This window comes from Bos taurus, chromosome 11 (assembly GCF_002263795.3).
Source record: "Bos taurus isolate L1 Dominette 01449 registration number 42190680 breed Hereford chromosome 11, ARS-UCD2.0, whole genome shotgun sequence".
Taxonomy (NCBI): domain Eukaryota; kingdom Metazoa; phylum Chordata; class Mammalia; order Artiodactyla; family Bovidae; genus Bos; species Bos taurus.
Window position 1 is genome coordinate 50,396,482 of NC_037338.1, and position 20,292 is coordinate 50,416,773.

The following is a 20,292-nucleotide window of genomic DNA, read 5'->3' on the forward strand; positions in this document are numbered from 1 at the left end:
TATAGTTCCCTGTGTGGGATTTGTTTTTTAAATTGAGTCATAATCCCCATATTCCTGTGCTAAACAAATATGCCTTTGGATATTGTCACTAAGAATATTCCAAACACATGGGTCAGATTTATCTTCTTTTGCTGTTAATAGAGCATGACCATCTACTGCTAATCTCAAAAATTTCAAGTGAATTTAGCTTCTTAGTGTGCTATAAACCTGAAATGCTTATTCATGCTTCTTTGCCTTATTTAAATGGTTTGAAGTGCCTTCTATTCTCAACTATTAATATCAAACCCCCATATTTTTAAGGTCTAGAATGTCTTGGCTGGTCTAGCAAGGATTCTCTGATCACTTCAGCTACAACTGATCTCTTTGCTATTCCAAATTCTCCAGCAGTTACTGACTACAAGACTTTTAACTCATATATATATGTATAGTTGATAAATGAATATAGAATGAAGTAATGGAAACTCCATAATTACCCTAATCGCCTCCTAATTGCCTTTTAAATTCTTAAAATCCTCTTCTCCATTCAGTTCAGTTCGGTCTAATCGCTCAGTCGTGTCTGACTCTTTGCGACCCCATGTATGGCAGCATGCTGGGCCTCCCTGTCCATCACCAGCTCCCGGAGTCTACTCAAACTCATGTCCATCGAGTTGGTGATGCCATCCAGCCATCTCATCCTCTGTCATCCCCTTTATTAGATGACACTAATTTGCTTAATTTTATTGAAGAACATTAATGCATATGAAAACTTGTGATACTTTAATGTGTATTCCTTTCTATCTCATGCTTTGATTAAAAGGAAAAAATTCTTTATGTCATATCTATTGCTTTGATAAGTATTTCATGTACAAGCATTCATGTCCTGGTGGCTCAGTGGTACAGAGCCTGCCTGCCAACACAAGAGATGTGGGTTTGATCCCTAGGTTGGTAAGATCCCCTGGAGATGGAAATGATAACCCACTCCAGTATTCTTGCTGGGGAATCCCATGGACAGAGGCGCCTGGCAGACTACTGTCCATGGGGTCTCAAAAGAGTTGGACACGACTTGATGACTAAACAAATATTCATATGCATATTTTGCCTTCTCAATTAGATTTCTCCCTAACAACTTTCATATTTCAGTCCTTCATTATAATCTCCCATAGGATATTTAGGACTAGGTCTGGCAAGAACCTTCACCATAAGTTTCGATAATCCAGTTTACCCACCTGTATATCATCTGTGCCACCCAGGATAAACACATCTTTGGAGTCACGGTGAGGCAGGACAACAAATTCAGTTGTTTTCCAAGAATCTTCCACCTAGGAGATTGATCAAGTCTTAGTATATCTCAGTTCATTTATTAGGTTGATAAATGAATATGGAATGAAATAATGGAAAACTCCATAATTATCCTAATCTCCTAATTGCCTTAAAATTCTTAAAATCCTCTTCTCCATTAGGTGGCACTAATTTGCTTAATTTTATTGCAGAGCATTAATACATATGAAAACTTGTAATACTTTAATGTGTATTCCTTCCCATTTTATTCCTTAATTAAAAGGAAAAAAGTCTTTTTACATAGATCCTTGGTAGATGTGTATTTTTAGAGTAAGGAGGTTAAACATCCTAAGGAGAGAAATCCTCTCAATGTGCTTTTGAAGCACTTCATAGTTAGTCTTCTCTAATATGTACTTTGAAAGATAATATATTTTGTCGTAAAAGATCTTCCTTGTTGTATGGTTCTTTATTCAAAGCATGCAAATGTGTTGCCATCAAGTTCCTATTGGAGTATAAGCTAAGCAGAAAGAAGATATGTATAGCGGTGATAACAATAATAATGATAATAAATGTAAAGAATCAGCAGAAAGATAACTGATAATGAGACGGTGGAACTTGCCATGTTGAAAAACAAAGTTTGTAATCTTCCCACTGAATATGAAAACCTTTATATCTCAGGACCTTCAGAATACACATTTTTCAGGTTTACCTTTTTAAGGATTGTTTCTAAGGCAGCTTCTCCAGAAGCCTGTCCAGAAATGTCCTGAATTTCTTGGCCAAAGTCAAAAACATGTAACTCAGCGAGCTTCTCCAAGGTTAATGGAACTTCAAGGTCCACTAGGGTGGCATCAACAGTTTGTTCAATAGCTGCCCAATGTCTAGGCTTCAGAGTTGGGTTCCTCAGGTCAATGATAACTGGAAGCTGGAAAACACACACTCTCTGAGGCACCATTCTTTTTATCCTAAAAAATACAGTCCAATTTGGAAATGTAAAAAGCTGGAAAGAACACCTCTGATGTATGTAAACAATGAAAAATCTGGACAAACTGCAAATTAATGACTTGTATTGAATCCATCAGAAAAGTGAGGTTGCAGCAAAACCAGCTAACTCAAAATTTAGAGAGACACTGGTATCCATAGTTTTCTCCACAGAAAGAAGTTTCTGAGAATTTGTTTACCTAGGAGAGATACCTTGGGTTGCCATTTAAGCCAGTTAGAAGATGTAGCTGAATTTTAAAAATAAATTGCTAAGACTGAGTGTAGGGTAGCATGAGAGTGTGAAGTCTCAGGGGCAACAAATACATAGAGGGTTTCACAGAGAAGATTGGAAGAACCCTAAGAAAGCCTATCTTATGGTGTGGTCAGAAACATGCAAGTAAAAAGATAGTAAGAAAATACTTTTACATTGCTGGAAGAAAACACAAAATCCGCCGACTCAGAATTATATGCCAGTGAAAATATCATTTTAAAATAAAGGATAAGGACAAAAATTTGGGGAGCTCATTGCTAGCATACCTACTCAATAAGAAATATTAAAGGAAGTTCTTCAGGCAGCATGAATGCTATGAGTCAGAAATCTAGATCTCTACAAAGAAATGAAGAATATTGAAAATGGAATATATGTAAAATAAATTTCATTTTATTTCCCATTTTTACTCCTTAAAATGTAACTATATAAAACAAAAATAGCAACATGTTGTGTTTATACTACATATAAAAGTAAAATACATGACAACATTAATAAAAAAGATGAGAGGGAGGAATGGGGAATATGGTATCATAAAGTCTTTATACTCTACATTAAGCAGTATAATATTGTTTGAAGGTTGATTTGGATTAACTGAAAATCTAAAAATTGCTTAGAACAGGTGTGAACAATAATTCCATGGAGAAGATAAAATGGAATAAAAAAACATATACAATTAAATCAAGAGAGGGGAAAAAAACAAACAAATTAAAAAAACAGCGTGACAGCACTTTTAATCACATCACATATGATTTACACATCAATAATGTGTAATCACATCAATAATGCTTTAAATGTGAACGGTCTAAACATGTTAGTTAAAAGACTTAAAAAATCAGATTGTATAAAAAACCGGGAACCAATTATGCACTGTTCAAAAATCCACTTTAAATATAAAGACAGAAAAATTAAAAATAAAAAGATGGAGAAAGTCATATCGTGCATATCGTGCAAAAGAAAGCTATACTATATATACAAATTAATATATAATTATATTAATTTCAGACAATTCAGTCTTTAGAACAAGAAATCTTATAAAAAATAAATGAAGCCTCTCAGAAAACTAGGAAACTTTGTTATCTTAATATAGGGCATCCATAAAAATGTTTGACTAACATCATACTTAAAAAGAGATTGAACGTTTCTCCTTTAAGATCAGGCACAGGACAAGGATGTTTTCTCTCATCACTCCTATTCAATATTGTATAGAATATCCTGCCCAGTGCAAGAAGGCAAGAAAAAGAAAGAGAAGACACACAGATTATAAATGAAGAAATAAAATTGTCTCAATTCACAGCTGAAGGAATTTTCTATGTTTATAATTCTGAATAATGTACAAAAGCTAAAATTAAAAAGCAAATTTAGCAAGATTACAGGATATAAGATCAATATACAAAGGTCAACAGTATTCCTACCTACCAGAAATGAACAATTGGAATTTGAAATTAAAAGCAGTATCATTTAAGATAACATAAAAGAATAGTTTTAAATCTAACAAAGTATGTGTATAGTCTGTATGCTGAAAATTACAAAACATTAATGAAAAGAAATATAAGACCTAACTAAATGAAGGGATAGGCTGGTAGGAGATTAGAAAATTCTATCTTGTGAAGATGTCAGTTCTCCTCAAAATGATCTATTGACTTAACACAGTCTCCCCCAAAATCCAAGCAATTTGTTGTACATATTGATAAGCTAATTTTAACATTTATATGGAAAGGTAAAGGAATTAGAATTGACAAAATTGTGAAAAGAAGAACAATGAAGAACTTACACTACCCAATTTTAAGATTTTCCAGCTACAGTTAATCAACACGGTGTGGTACTGGTGAAAGAACAGACTTACAGAGCAACAAAATAGAATAAAGTATTTAGCAATAGACTAAAAAATATAGTTAGCTGATTTTTCACAAAGATGCAAAGACAATCAGTGGAGAAAGAATACTCCTTTCAAATAATGGTGCTGGATCAACTGAATATCTACATGCAAAATGTAAATAACTCAGAATAAATCATATACCTTAATTTAAAAAAAGCAAAACTATAAAACTTCCAGAAGGAAATACAAGAGAAAATTTGCATGATCTTTAGGTTTGGCAAAAAGTTGTCAGATACTAACTAAAAAAGTAATATGTAAAAGAAAAAATATATTAATAGGATTTTATTCAAATTTAAGCCTGTTGTTCTGTGAAAGTCACTATTTAGGGACTAAAGTCACTGGGAAAAACATTTTCAAGTTACATATTTGAAAAATGATTTATATCAGACTGTATAAAAAAGTCTTAAAATTCACTAATAACAAACAAGCCAATTAAAAATTGAGCTAATAGCCAGACAGACCTTTCAGCAAAGAAGGTGAATGAATGGCAAATAGACATGGGCAAAAATGCTCAACATCACTAATCATTAGAAAAGTGTAAATCACCATTATGAGATATTACTACACATTATTAGAATAGTTAAAATTGAAAACAAAGCAAACCAAATTTTAAAAGAACTCCTTATTGATAGATAACAAGTGCTAGTGAGGATGAGAAACAACTAGAATTCTCATACTACTCAGTTGCATGATTTGCCCAGCTAAGGAAAAGGATGCAGTTTGTGCCTCTGCAGTAACTGAATTTGTCTGTTGCTTCTTCTCTCTGCAAAGGTAACTTAAACAGGGAAGAATTCCTAGCTTTGGTCTCATTAGCCTCAAGTATAAATGACTGACCTGGAGTTTCTGAGATAATTTCATCCAAGCTTACCTTTTCTTTCATTTTTTCCACCTTACTTTTTAGCTGGGGCACAACACTGTTGGGTGGCAAGCCTTTTTCCAGTTGAGTCACAAATTTGGCATATTTAGAAACTTGACTATTTAGAAGTTCTGGATCCAAGGAGTCAAATTTGGACTATGAAAATTAGGGGGAAAGAAGTTAAGACATATGATAAAAGGCGAACTTGAAATAGTAAAAATTTCTTTACTCAGATTTTCTGGTAGCTATGTTGTCAATCAAGTCAACTTTATGCTTTTTTAAATGACTCTACTTATGAAGATTTCTAGTAGTAGACCAGGCATTGTTTATTACTTTCATGTCCTTTTCTCACATACCATCAAATGCAGTATTGCAATCCCTGTAATTTATTCCTGAGGGCCAATCATTGTAAAGTTACAAATAGCTAATTTTTATTCTTGTGACCTAGAAACTTCTTACCCAGTAGTCTCCTATTATATTTGATTACGTATCCCTTTAATGTAACTTATTTAAACATGCACTTCAATGTATGCATGCATCTATAAATATACTTATCAGTTACATAAACATGTAAGCGTATACGTATCATGTCAGATGGTCATATGGATTGAAGGCAATAGAAAATTTATAAAAATGAAAAGATATTTGATGCCCATGGATTGGAAGAATTAATATTGTTAAGATGTTTATACCACCTAAAACAATCTACAGATTCAGTATGATCCTTATCAAAATTCCAATGGCATTTTTTTTCACACAAATACAACAAACAATCCTAAAATTTGTGTGGAATCACAAAATACCCTGAATAGACAAAACAATTTTGAGAAAGAAAAACAAAGATAGAGGGATCAACCCCTTGATTTCAGACTATGTTCCAAAGTTATAGTCATCAAAACAGTATGGTATTGGCACAAAAACAGACACATAGATTAATGGAGCAGAAATAAACCCACACATATATGGTCAATTAATTTACAACAAAAGAGTCAAGAATATATTATGCAGAAAGGACAGTCTCCTCAATAAATGGTGTCGGGAAAATTGGACAGCCACAGGCAAAAACAAAGTAACGAAATTGAATCACACACACAAATAACTCAAAATGGACTAAAGATCTGAATATAAGACCCAAAACTTTAAAACTCCTAAAAGAAAACATAGGTATTAAGCTGTTTGAGAAGGGTCTTGGCAATGATATTTTGGATTTGACACTGAAAGCAAAGGAAAAAAAGTAAAATAACAAATGAGAATCTAACTAAAAAGCTTCTGCACAGCAAAGGAAACCATCAACAAAAGAAAAAGTCAGTCTATTTAATGGGAGAAAATGTTTGCAAATTATATATCTGATAAGGGGCTAATATCCAGAACTCATATAATTCAATAGCAGAAAAACAAATAACCTGATTAAAAGTGGGCAGAGGATCTGAATAAACATTTCTCCAAAAAAGATGTAACAGATATCCAACAGGTAAAGATACCTGAAAATATACTCAACATCACTAGCCACTGGGAAATTAAAATGAAAACCACAATGAAATATCACCTCATACCTGTTAGAATGGCTAGTAACAGAAAGACAAAAAATAAGCAGTGGAGAAAAGATATGGAGAAAAATGAATACTTGTGCACTGCTGGTAGAAATGTAAATTGGCACAACCACTATGAAAAACAGTATTAAGATTCCTCAAATGATTAAATATAGAGCTACCATATGACTCAGCAATTCCATTCCTGGACTTTTATCCTAAGAAAACGAAAACACTGATTTGAAAAGATATATTCACAGCAGCATTACTTACAATCGCCAAGAAATAGAGACAACCTAAGGAAAGTTATGACCATCCTAGGTAGCATATTGAAAAGCAGAGATACTACTTTGCCAACAAAGGTCTGTCTAGTCAAGGCTGTGGTTTTTCCAGTGGTCATGTGTGGATGTGAGAGTTGGACTGTGAAGAAAGCTGAACACTGAAGAATTGATGCTTTTGAACTGTGGTGTTGGAGAAGACTCTTGAGAGTTCCTTGGACTGCAAGGAGATCCAACCAGTCCACCCTAAAGGAGATCCATCCTGGGTGTTCATTGGAAGGACTGATGCTGAAGCTGAAACTCCAATACTTTGGCCACCTCATGCGAAGAGTTGACTCATTGGAAAAGACCCTGATGCTGGGAGGGCTTGGGGGCAAGAGGAGAAGGGGACGACAGAAGATGAGATGGCTGGATGGCATCACTGACTCGATGGACAGGAGTCTGGGTGAACTCCGGGAGTTGGTGATGGACAGGGAGGCCTGGCGTGCTGTGATTCCTGGGGTCGCAAAGAGTCGGACACGACTGAGAGGCTGAACTGACCGACTGAACTGTGTTCACCAATGGATGAATGGATAAAGAAAATGTGTTATATGTATACAATGGACTATTATTCCACCATAAAAAGAATGAAACTTTGTCATTTTGGGAACATGGATGGACCATGAGGGCTTTATGTAAAGTGAAATAAGTCAGACCAAAAAAATACCATATAATCTCACTTATATGTGGAATCTAACACAAAACAAAGCAAGAGTCTAAAGTAAAACAACTAAAACAGAATAGATGGGTGGTTTCCAGAGAAAAGGGATGGGTGGATGTAATGGGTGAAGGAAGTCAAAAGGTACAAACTTATAATTATAAAATAATTATAATTATACATGGGAATGTAATGTACAGAATGCTGCTGCTGCTGCTAAGTCGCTTCAGTCGTGTCTGACTCTCTGCGACCCCATAGATGGCAGCCCACCAGGCACCCCCGTCCCTGGGATTCTCCAGGCAAGAGAACTGGAATGGGTTGCCATTTCCTTCTCCAGTGCATGAAAGTGAAAGGTGAAAGTGAAGTCGCTCAGTTGTGTCTGACTCTTAGCGACCCCATGGACTGCAGCCTACCAGGCTCCTCCGTCCATGAGATTTTTCAGGCAAGAGTACTGGAGTGGGGTGCCTCACCTTCTCTGAAATGTACAGAATAGTGACTAGTTAATAATAGTGTCTTGCATATTTGAAAGTTTCTAAAAGAATAGATCTTGAAAGTTCTCATAAGAAAACAATTATAATTGTGAATGGTAACAGATGTTAACTAAACTTACTGTGGTGATCGTTTTACAATACACACAAATATAGGATCATCATATTATACACCTGGAGCCAATACAGTGTGTCAAATATGCCTCAACTAAAAATTTATAAACATTCATTTTTTTCTAGATACAATGTCTACTTTTTGTGCATTTCCTGGGTAAATCTGTCCCACTTCGGAAGCCACTGCTCTAATCTATGGTGGGAATCAAAGCACTTTCTAAGCTTCCTCTTTACTATTCAGGAGCATTTTCTACTTCTGAGATAACCAATAAATGAGTTATACAACAGCACTTAAAAGTCTCTGTTATAATAGCATATACACGTTTGTTTTCTGCTTTCTTCACCAAAAGGTAAATTCTGTGAGAGTTTAGACTCTGTCCCTTTTATTCGCCACTGGTATCCACTGTGTCCAGAACATTACCTAGGAATCATTCTTGTGTCACTGTGGTTTAACCTAGATGTATGACTTCTAATTATGGGTACCAGCACAGGGAAGCTGAACCAGCAAGTGTAAAGCAATATTTGTGAAGTTGATGGTATTTCTAGTATATGCATATCACACTGGAAAGAATAAATGGTCATATATTCTGTCTCCTAGAGGGTTAATCCTTGTTAATGTTTGAATACAAGAGTAGACCCTAAGAACCAAGCTTTATGATACTTGTCCCCCTAATTTACTATGATTAGAATTTACTATTGAACTCTCAAAGAAAGATCCTAGAGATCTCATTATCATGATTCTATTCTATCACAGGGGAAAAAAATGGCTTTATTTTTTCTAAAAAAAAAAAAAAAAAAAGACAGTGAAAACAGAACCTCAGCCAACAGAAATCTAATGTTGTAGATCATAAATAAAATTCTATGATCCTTAATAACACTTGGCTGTATGTATCAGGACAACACTGTATTCAGAAACCACAAAGCAGTTAAATGCCATATGGTGAGGTCCTTTGATCCCTCCTTCATTTAGTGTTCTTAAACAGAGGACCTGAGAAGCCTGCCTTACAATAAAGCATTCTTTTTTGTGGTACTTAAATATTTGTGTAGCAGAAAGACCTCTGTGCATTTCATTGGAAAGCTGATAAATTCCCACAAAATTATAATATTGCATATTTTACTGAAAGATACCAGATTATTTAAAAACTATAATCCATACTACCATGATTTTAAAGTTAAATGATATAAAAATTATTTAAGAATTAAGAATTTTTCTTTTTTACCTTTAACCATTCTTGCTGGAGTTGATCCCATTCAGATAAAGAATCCCAGAGCAATTGTTTAAGCTTCAATTCAGCACTAACTTCTTCCAAAGCATCAAACTTTGACACTTCTACCTTTAAAAATATAATAAGCAAAATGTACAATTTAATTTTCAGATATAGAGATCTTATGTTATCTTCCTATTAGTAATTTTTGTCTTTTCATTTGTTTCTATCTAAGAGAAACAAATGAAAAAAACAAGTGAAAAAACCCCACATACATTCAAATTTCTATTTGAGGGACAAAATATCACTATTTATACATCCTTAGAACTTAGAAATTCTCAAAAGACACAAGAGGCATTACGGAGGTTTAAGGGCATTTACTCTTAAGTTGGATCATATCTGACTGGTTTTTCACATAGACAGATGAGTCCTCAGAAGGATCTATATCCTTTCAGTTCAGTTCAGTTCAGTCTGTCAGTCATCTCTGACTCTTTGCGACCCCATGGACTGCAGCACGCCTGGCCTCCTTGTCCATCACCAACTCCCGAAGTTTACTCAAACCCATGTCCATTGAGTTGGTGATGCCATCCAACCATCTCATCCATTGTTGTTCCCTTGTCCTCCTACCTTCAATCTTTCCCAGCATCAGGGTCTTTTCAAATAAGTCAGTTTTTTGCATCAGGTGGCCTAAGTATTGGAGCCTCAGCTTCAACATCAGTCCTTCCAATGAATATTCAGGACTGATTTCCTTTAGGATGGACTGGTTGGATCTCCTTGCTGTTCAAGGGACTCTCAAGAGTCTTCTCCAACACCACACTTCAAAAGCATCAATTCTTCAGCGCTCAGCTTTCTTTATAGTCCAACTCTCACATCCATACATGATTACTGGAAAAACCATAGCTTTGACTAGACGGACCTTTGTCGGGAAAGTAATGTCTCTGCTTTTTAATATGCTGCCTAGGTTGGTCATAACTTTTCTTCCAAAGAGCAAGCATCTTTTAATTTCATGGCTGCAGTCACCATCTGCAGTGATTTTGGAGCCCCCCAAAATAAAGTCTTCCCATCAATTTGCCATGAAGTGATGGGACTGGATGCCATAATCTTAGTTTTCTGAATGTTGAGTTTTAAGTCAACTTTTTCAGTCTCCTCTTTCACTTTCATCAAGAGGTTCTTTAGTTCTTCTTCACTTTCTGCAATAAGGCTGGCATCATCTGCATGTCTAAGGTTATTGATATTTCTCCCAGAAATCTTGATTCCAGCTGGTGTTTCCTCCAGCCCAGTGTTTCTCATGATGTACTCTTCATATAAGTTAAATAAGCAGGGTGACAATATACAGCCTTGACATACTCCTTTCCTGATTTGGAATCAGTCTGTTGTTCTAAGTCCAGTTCTAATTGTTGCTTCCTGACCTGCATATAGATTTCTCAAGAGGCAGGTCAGGTGGTCTGGTATTCCCATCTCTTGAAGAATTTTCCACAGTTTGTTGTGATCCACACAGTCAAAGGCTTTGGCGTAGTCAATACAGCAGAGGTAGATGTTTTTCTGAACTCTCTTGCTTTTTCAACGATCCAACGGATGTTGGATCCTATATCCTTTAGGGCTTATATGTAGATGATGGAAGAGGGATGATAGAAGATGGAGAGAATTTTTGTGTGGTAATTGGTGGAGGGGATGGGGAGATTTAAGATGGAGAGAACATTCTGGTTTCTCACCTATTTCTAATCTAATGGACTGATTATGAACCCTATAGAGAGAAAGGTTCCAAGAAAATCTAAAGAAGCTGTTTTCATGGCTTGGAGATTAGTTGCACAGAAATTATGAACCTTGAGATAAGCCAGGATTTCAAACATTCCATAGAACAGCAGTAAATACACACGCTTATCAAGAGCAGTCAGAACATTCCCCAGGATAAATCATATGACAGGGCACAAAACAAGTCTTAACAAGTTTAAGAAGATTGAAATCATACTAAGTACTTCTTTTAGCCACAGAGGTGTGAAACTAGAAATCAACAACAGTAGGAAAGGTGGAAAATTTACACATGTGTGAAAACTAAACAACACAGTCCTGAACGACCAATGGGTTAAAGAGGAAATCAAAGGGAAATTAAAACAATCTTGAAACAAATGAAAGTGGAAACAGCACACTAGAACCTAAGAGATGCTGCAAAAGCAGTTCTGAGAGGCGAGTTTATAGTGATAAATGGATATATTAAGAAAATCGAAAAGATCTCAAATAACATAACTTTACACATCAAGGAGCTAGAAAAAAGAGAACAAGCTAAGCCCAACATTGTCAGAAGAAAAGAAGTAAGTTCAGAGTGGAAATAAATAAAATAGGGATCCGAAAAATAATAGAAAAGATCAATGAAACTAAAAGCACTTTTTAAAAAGATAAATCTTTTTAAAGATTTAAGGAAAAGAAGAGAGGTGACTCAAATAAATAAAACCAGAAATGAAAATGGATACATTACAATTTACACCACAGAAATACATATGATCTTATGCCTGCATGCATGCTCAGTCATGTCCAACTCGTTGTGACATGTCCAACTGTAGCCCACCAGTCTCCTCTGTCCATGGGGTTTCCCAGGTAAGAATACTGGAGTGGGTTGCCATTTCCTTCTCGAGGGGATCTTCCTGAGCCAGGGATCGAACCCACATCTCCTGCATTGGCAGGAGGATTCTTTACCACTGAGCCACATAGGAAGCCATATCATAAGAGATTACTATGAAAAACTAACTGTATACCAACAAACTGGATAACTTAGAAGCAGTGCACAAATTCCTAGAAACACATAACCTATTAAGACTGAATCAGGAAGGAGGAGAAAATCTGAACAGAAAAATAAGGAGTAAGGAGATCAAATCAGAAATAAAAAACCTCCGAGAACAGAAAAGCCCAGGACCAGATAACTTCACTGGTAGATTCTACCAAACATCTATAGTGGGGGTGGGAGAAAGAATTAATGCCAATCTTTCTCAAACCTTTCCAGAATATTAAAGAGGTGGGAACACTTTCCAACTCATTTTACAAGGTCAGCATTACCCTGATGATAGGGATCTAGCCTTGTCTTCATTAAGAATTAGAAATGATTTCCTACACCTCTTAGGCCTTCATTCCTGTCCCCCTAATAACCAAGAGCTGGAGACGAAGGTTGGATATGAGGTCATCCTATGCTGTGCTGTGCTTAGTCACTCAGTCATGTCCGACTCTTTGTGACCCCATGGACTATAGTCCCCTCAGGCTCCTCTGTTCATGGGGATTCTCTAGGCAAAAATACTGGAGTAGGTTGCCATGCCCTCCTCCAGGGGATTTTCCCAACCCAGGATTGAACTCAGGTCTCCCACAGTACAGGTAGTTTCTTTACCATCTGGGCCACCAGGACAGCCTGAGGTCATCCTAAAGAATCATAAAATATAGATATGGAGTCTGGAAGGAGGGAGACACACTTCTATTTCAGGCTCTGGTTCAAGCTACACTATTCTCCCTGACCCAAAGGAGTGCTTACCTGGTATAGCTTTTTATTAGGTAATGTTTCATCCATAGTTCCCTTCCTACCTCACACTTTCCTGTCTTATATGTCAGTTAATTCAATCTGGGGACAACTTTGAACCATAATTCTCTGACGCACAAACTTCCTGCCTCAAGTATTATGGCAGTTGCATTTTCTAGTGTCCAGGTTATTATTTTGCAGGTTGCTCTACCAAGCCTCAGGTCTGGAGTGGAGACTTGGAGGGCTCAGGTCTCAGAGCCCTCAGACCACTTTCTGGTCATCCATTTGGGGCTCTGGAAGAAATGGATGCATCTCCATGTGACGTCCAGGCACTTCTCTGAAATTTAGGGGAGACTATTAACACTCCTTCATTGCAGGTGGCCTCTGGTTTTGGTCCCAGGAATCTTTCCAATTTGCTTTTCTCTTTGTTCTCTCTAATAGCTATTCCAATACTTTAGCTCCAATATTTTGGCTACCTGATACGAAGAGCCTACTCATTGGAAAAGACCCTGATGCTGGGAGAGACTGAAGACAAAAGAAGGGGGTGACAAAGAATGATATAGTTAGATGGCATCACCGACTCAATGGACATGAATCTGAGCAGGAGATAGTGGAGGACAGAGGAGCCTAGCATGCTGCAGTCCACGGTGTAACAAAGAGCTGGACATGACCTAGTGATCGGACAACAACAATATCTGTTCAGAGCACTTATAACTCTCACTCATTTCTTTTCATTTTGCGGGGGGGCATATCATTTAGCTTTTTAATTTTGAGGGATCCATCTTTGCCCTGGCTTAGTCAATTCTCTTCTTTCATCAAACTGCACATCAAAATGAGAGCAAATGAGGCAATATGGATGAAATCAATAATATACACATCAGTTCAGTTCAGTCGCTCAGTCGTGTCTGACTCTTTGCGACCCCAGAAATCACAGCACGCCAGGCCTCCCTGTCCATCACCAACTCCCGGAGTTCACTCAGACTCACATCCATCGAGTCAGTGATGCCATCCAGCCATCTCATCCTCTGTCGTCCCCTTCTCCTCCTGCCTCCAATCCCTCCCAGCATCAGAGTCTTTTCCAGTGAGTTAACTCTTCACATGAGGTGGCCAAAGTACTGGAGTTTCAGCTTTAGCATCACTCCTTCCAAAGAACACCCAGGATCGATCTCCTTTAGAATGGACTGGTTGGATTTCCTTGCAGTCCAAGGGACTCTCAACAGTCTTCTCCAACACCACAGTTCAAAAGCATCAATTCTTCAGTGTTCAGCTTTCTTCACAGTCCAACTTTAACATCCATACATGACTACTGTAAAAACCATAGCCTTGACTAGACGGACCTTTGTTGGCAAAGGAATGTCTCTACTTTTCAATATGCTGTCTAGGTTGGTCATAACTTTCCTTCCAAGGAGTAAGCGTCTTTTAATTTCATGGCTGCAGTCACCATCTGCAGTGATTTTGGAGCTCAAGAAAATAAAGACTGTCACTGTTTCCACTGTTTCCCCATCTATTTGCCATGAAGTGATGGGACTGGATGCCATGATCTTTGTTTTCTGAATGTTGAGCTTTAAGCCACCTTTTTCACTCTCCACTTTCACTTTCATCAAAAGGCTTTTTAGTTCCTCTTCACTTTCTGCCATAAGGGTGGTGTAATCTGCATATCTGAAGTTACTGATATTTCTCCTGGCAATCTTGATTCCAGCTTGTGCTTCTTCCAGCCCAGCGTTTCTCATGATGTACTCTGCATATAAGTTAAATAAGCAGGGTGACAACATACAGCCTTGACGTACTCCTTTTCCTATTTGGAACCAGTCTGTTGTTCCATGTCCAGTTCTAACTGTTGCTTCCTGACCTGCATATAGGTTTCTCAAGAGGCAGGTCAGGTGGTCTGGTCTTCCCATCTCTTTCAGAATCTTCCACAGTTTATTGTGACCCACGCAGTCAAAGACTTTGGCATAGTCAATAAAGCAGAAATAGATGTTTTTCTGGAATTCCCTTGCTTTTTCGATGATCCAGCAGATGTTGGCAATTTGATCTCTGGTTCCTCTGCCTTTTCTAAAACCAGCTTGAACATCTGGAAGTTCACAGTTCACATACTGCTGAAGCCTGGCTTGGAGAATTTTGAGCATTACTTTACTAGCATGTGAGATGAGTGTAATTGTGCGGTAGTCTGAACATTCTTTAGCACTGTCTTTATTTGGGATTGGAATGCAAACTGACCTTTTCCAGTCCTGTGGCCACTGCTGAGTTTTCCAAATTTGCTGGCATATTGAGTGCAGCACTTTCACAGCATCATCTTTCAAGATTTGAAATAACTCAACTGGAATTCCATCACCTCCACTAGCTTTGTTCATAGTGATGCTTTCTAAGGCCCATTTGACTTCACATTCCAGGATGTCTGGCTCTAGGTGAGTGATCATATACCATTGTGATTATCTTGGTCGTGAAGATCTTTTTTGTACAGTTCTTTTGTGTATTCTTGCCACCTTTTCTTAATATCTTCTGCTTCTGTTAGGTCCATACCATTTCTGTCCTTTATCGAGCCCATCTTTGCATGAAATGTTCCCTTGGTATCTCTGATTTTCTTGAAGAGATCTCTAGTCTTTCCCATTCTGTTGTTTTTCTCTATTTCTTTGCATTGATCACTGAGGAAGGCTTTCTTATCTCTTCTTGCTATTCTTTGGAACTCTGCATTCAGATACTTATATCTTTCCTTTTCTCTTTTGCTTTTTGCTTCTCTTCTTTTCACAGCTATTTGTAAGGCCTCCCCAGACAGCCATTTTGCTTTTTTGCATTTCTTTTTCATGGGGATGGTCTTGATCCCTGTCTCCTGTACAATGTCACGAACCTTCATCCATAGTTCATCAGGCACTCTATCTATCAGATCTAGTCCCTTAAATCTATTTCTCACTTCCACTGTATAATCATAAGGGATATGACTTAGGTCATACCTGAATGGTCTAGTGGTTTTCCCTACTTTCTTCAATTTAAGTCTGAATTTGGCAATAAGGGCTTCATGATCTGAGCCACAGTCAGCTCCTGGTCTTGTTTTTGTTGACTGTATAGAGCTTCTCCATCTTTGGCTGCAAAGAATATAATCAATCTGATTTCAGTGTTGACCATCTGGTGATGTCCATGTGTAGAGTTTTCTCTTGTGTTGTTGGAAGAGGGTGTTTGCTACGACCAGTGCGTTCTCTTGGCAAAACTGTATTAGTCTTTGCCCTGTTCATTCTGTACTCCAAGGCCAAATTTGCCTGTTACTCCAGGTGTTTCTTGACTTCCTACTTTTGCATTCCAGTCCCCTATAATGAAAAGGACATCTTTTTTGGGTGTTAGTTCTAAAAAGTCTTGTAGGTCTTCATAGAACCGTTCAACTTCAGCTTCTTCAGCGTTACTGGTTGAGGCACAGACTTGGATTACTGTGATATTGAATGGTTTGCCTTGGAAACGAACAGAGATCATTCTGTCGTTTTTGAGATTGCATCCAAGTACTGCATTTCAGACTCTTGTTGACCATGATGGCTACTCCATTTCTTCTAAGGGATTCCTGCCCGCAGTAGTAGATATAATGGTCATCTGAGTTAATTCACCCATCCCAGTCCATTTTAGTTCGCTGATTCCAATATACACATGAATGAATGCAAAAGAAGTAGAATATTAATAAAGAATCAAGGGGTTTCAATTGATTACATTTAAAATCCACATGCATTTTAACATAGTAACTACAGTTCCTGGTCTGAGTATTTGTCTATAATTCACAATTACTTTTTAATAAAGAAAGATGTTTTGTCTCTCATGTGTCCTAATCTTTAAACACTTCAAAGGCAGAGAATATACCATATTTTGTATTTCAGATTATTCCAGTACAGTGACTAGCACATAGGTGTCTAAACGTTGAGCATTATTAAAATGAGTGTGCATCAATGTCACTTCTGTGCATACACAAAGATATATTTTATAGTTCTATATTTTAGGAACAGATGTGTAGTGCTGTCATTACCTTAAAATTCTTCTGATAGGATTTATATTGAAATGCGCGTTTTTGAAGATCATCCAGAACTAACAGCAGCTCATTCAACATGACCTTTATTTTCTCTTGGTCAGCATTAATGTCCAAAATCTGTGGATCCTGTAAAATTAAGATAGCTTTTGATTAGTCATTCCTACTTTTTGATGTACACCATCAAATTACATGAATAAACATTTTCAAAACATATTTTTGCTAATTCCTTTTTCATTCGAATTTTTAGAAAATATATGAAAATGGTTGCTTTTCTTGAATTTTAAAACAATGCAGATACATTGTAAAAAGTACAGAAATGTATAAGGAAGTACTATGGGGATAATATTGTTTTTAAGGAGTACCTAATGCATTTTCCTTCATCTTTTTCCCTATATTACATTTTTTTCCCAACTAACAAGACTTCAGTTAAGGAGAAGTGAATGCTATATGGAAAAGAATGAAGGGAATATAAGGAAATTTATCACTTTACAGTAAAGGAATGATTTATAATCATTATATGTACAACAAAGGTAGGATTCTATTTGACTGAAGTTCATAAATAGGCAAAAGCAATTTATGGCTTTAGAATTCAGGGTAGTGGTTGCTTTTGGAAAGGAAGGAAAGGTTAGTGACTAGAGGGCACCCTAAGGATACCAAGAGCAATAGCTCTTGACTTGAACAGTAGACATATGGATGTGTTCACTTTCTGAGAACTCACTGAGTTGTACAGTTATTACAGTTATATACAGCTTTCTCTTGCAAAATACAAAAATACTTCAGTACAAAAGTAAAAGCAATGCAAAGTCCTTTAGACTAAAAGTTGACATATAATAAGTACACAATAAATGTTAGCTACTTTTAGCCATGTCAGCACATATAAATGCATGCTGTAATCTTCAACATCGGTATTATATTCCTTTGAGTGGAAGTACCCCAACACATTTTATTATTCTGTTGAAGGACACTGAGCTTCTCCCATTTTTTTCTGATTTTATCATAAGTTTATATGGTTTGGGGCTTCCCTAGTGGCTCAGCTGGTAAAGAATCCATCTGCAATGTGGGAGACCTGGGTTCGAGCCCTGGGTTGGGAAGATCCCTTGGAGAAGGGAATGGCTACCCACTGCAGTATTCTGGCCTGGAGAATTCCATGGACTCTATAGTCCATGGGGTCACAAACAGTCAGACACAACTGAGCAACTTTCACTTTCAGTTCACTTTATATTGCTTTAAACTTTTGGGATAGGATTTAGTCAATGTTAATAATTAAAGAGTAGATCATTATTATATGATCTATTTTCATGTTTGTTTCACTTAAGAATTATCCAGATGTCTATTCTATGGCATGGAAACATGTATATTATCATATGTGAAACAAATCGCCAGTCCAGTTTTAATGCATGATACAGGATGCTTGGGGCTGGTGCACTGGGATGACCCAGAGGGATGGGATGGGGAGGGAGGTGGGAGGGGGGTTCAGGATGGCGAAGACATGTACACCTGTGGTGGATTCATGTCAGTGTATGGCAAAATCAATACAATATTGTAAAGTAATTAGCCCCCAATTAAAATAAATAAATTTATATTAAAAAATAAAGTAAGAAAGATAGTGAAAAAAAAAGATGTCTATTCTAAATTCTTGTCTCCAGCTGTGCATATAATTAGCGAGTTGACTTCTAGGAAGTAGATTTCATCTATAAAACATCTCAACTGACATCCTTTTGAAACTTAACTACTACTCTTCTGTGTTTTTGATGGGCTTCCCTGGTAGCTCAGACAGTAAAGCATCTGCCTACAATGTGGGAGACCCAGGTTCGATCCCTGGGTCAGGAAGATCCCCTGGAGAAGGAAATGGCAATCCACTCCAGTATTCATGCCTGGAAAATCCCATGGACCGAGGAGCCTGGTGGGCTACAATCCATGGGGTTGCAAAGAGTCGGATACGACCGAGTGACTTCTGTGTGTGTTATTCTAAGTTCTTAAAAATTCCTTTTATATCTTTAGGATAGTAAAATTGGTGCAAGTTAATCAAACATTCTTTATCACTTATTAATTTATACTCTGCCTCTTTCTAAGAGGGAATTTTCTAACGTGTGACTAAGAAAACTCTAAAATTGTGACAGTAGCTATAAAATACGCTAATAGGATGTAAAAACACTAATTTCAAAATAATAAATAGACGCTAGGAAAAAGAGAATTCACTACTATTGAACTGAATTTTTCCCATTTTTTTCTGATTTGACCATAAGACTTTAAAATTTTTTTAATTTAATTGGAGGATAATTACTTTACAATTTTGCGATGGTTTTTGCCATATATCAACATGAATCAGTCATGGGTATATATGTGTCCCCCTATTCTGAAACCCCTCCCACCTCCTTCCCCACCCCATCCCTCTAGGCTGTACCAGAGCACCAACTTTGGATGCCCTGCTTCATGCATCAAACTTGCACTGGTCTTCTATTTTACATATAGTAATATACATGGGAAAGGAGTACACCAAGGCTGTATACTGACACCCTGCTTGTTTAACTTATATGCAGAGTACATCATGAGAAATGCTAGGCTGGATGAAGTGCAAGCTGAAATCAAGATTGCTGGGAGAAATATCAATAACATCAGATATGCAGATGACATCACTCTTATGTCAGAAAGTGAAGAGAATCTAAAGAACCTCTTGATGAAAGTGAAAGAAGAGAATGAAAAAGCTGGTTTAAAACTCAACATTCAAGAAACAAAGATCATGGCATTAGGTCCCATCCCTTCATGGCAAATAGATGGGGAAACAATGGAAACAGTGACACGCTTTATTTTCTTGGGCTCCAAAATCACTGCAGATGGTGACTATAGCCGTGAAATTCAAAGATGCTTGCTCCTTGGAAGAAAAGCTAAGGCCAACCTAGACAGTATATTAAAAAGTGAGACATTACTTTGCCAACAAAGGGTCTATCTAGTCAAAGCTACAGTTTTTCCAGTAGTCATGTATGGATGTGAGAGTTGGACCATAAAGAAAGCTGAGCATTGAAGAATTGATGCTTTTGAACTGTGGTGCTGTGAAGACTCTTGAAGAGTCCCTTGGACTGCAAGGAGATCCAACCAGTCCATCCTAAAGGAAATCAGTCCTGAATATTCATTGGAAGGACTGATGCTGAAGGTTCAATTCTTTGGCCACCTGACGCAAAGAACTGACTCATTTGAAAAGACCCTAAAGCTGGGAAAGATTGAAAGAGAGAGGAGAAGGGGATGACAG

General features: G+C 37.1%; 1 protein-coding gene across 1 annotated transcript in view; it reads right to left on the minus strand.

Moving 5' to 3' along the window:
* DNAH6 (dynein axonemal heavy chain 6) overlaps nt 1–20,292 on the minus strand; it is a 282,338-nt gene that overhangs the window by 192,446 nt on the left and 69,600 nt on the right. The window contains exons 16-20 of the mRNA XM_024999429.2: nt 17,043–17,171; nt 9,565–9,678; nt 5,251–5,394; nt 1,967–2,179; nt 1,206–1,298 (exon numbers count right to left, since the gene is read on the minus strand). Coding sequence (XP_024855197.1) covers nt 1,206–1,298; nt 1,967–2,179; nt 5,251–5,394; nt 9,565–9,678; nt 17,043–17,171 — 693 coding nt within the window. The remainder of the gene's footprint in view (nt 1–1,205; nt 1,299–1,966; nt 2,180–5,250; nt 5,395–9,564; nt 9,679–17,042; nt 17,172–20,292) is intronic.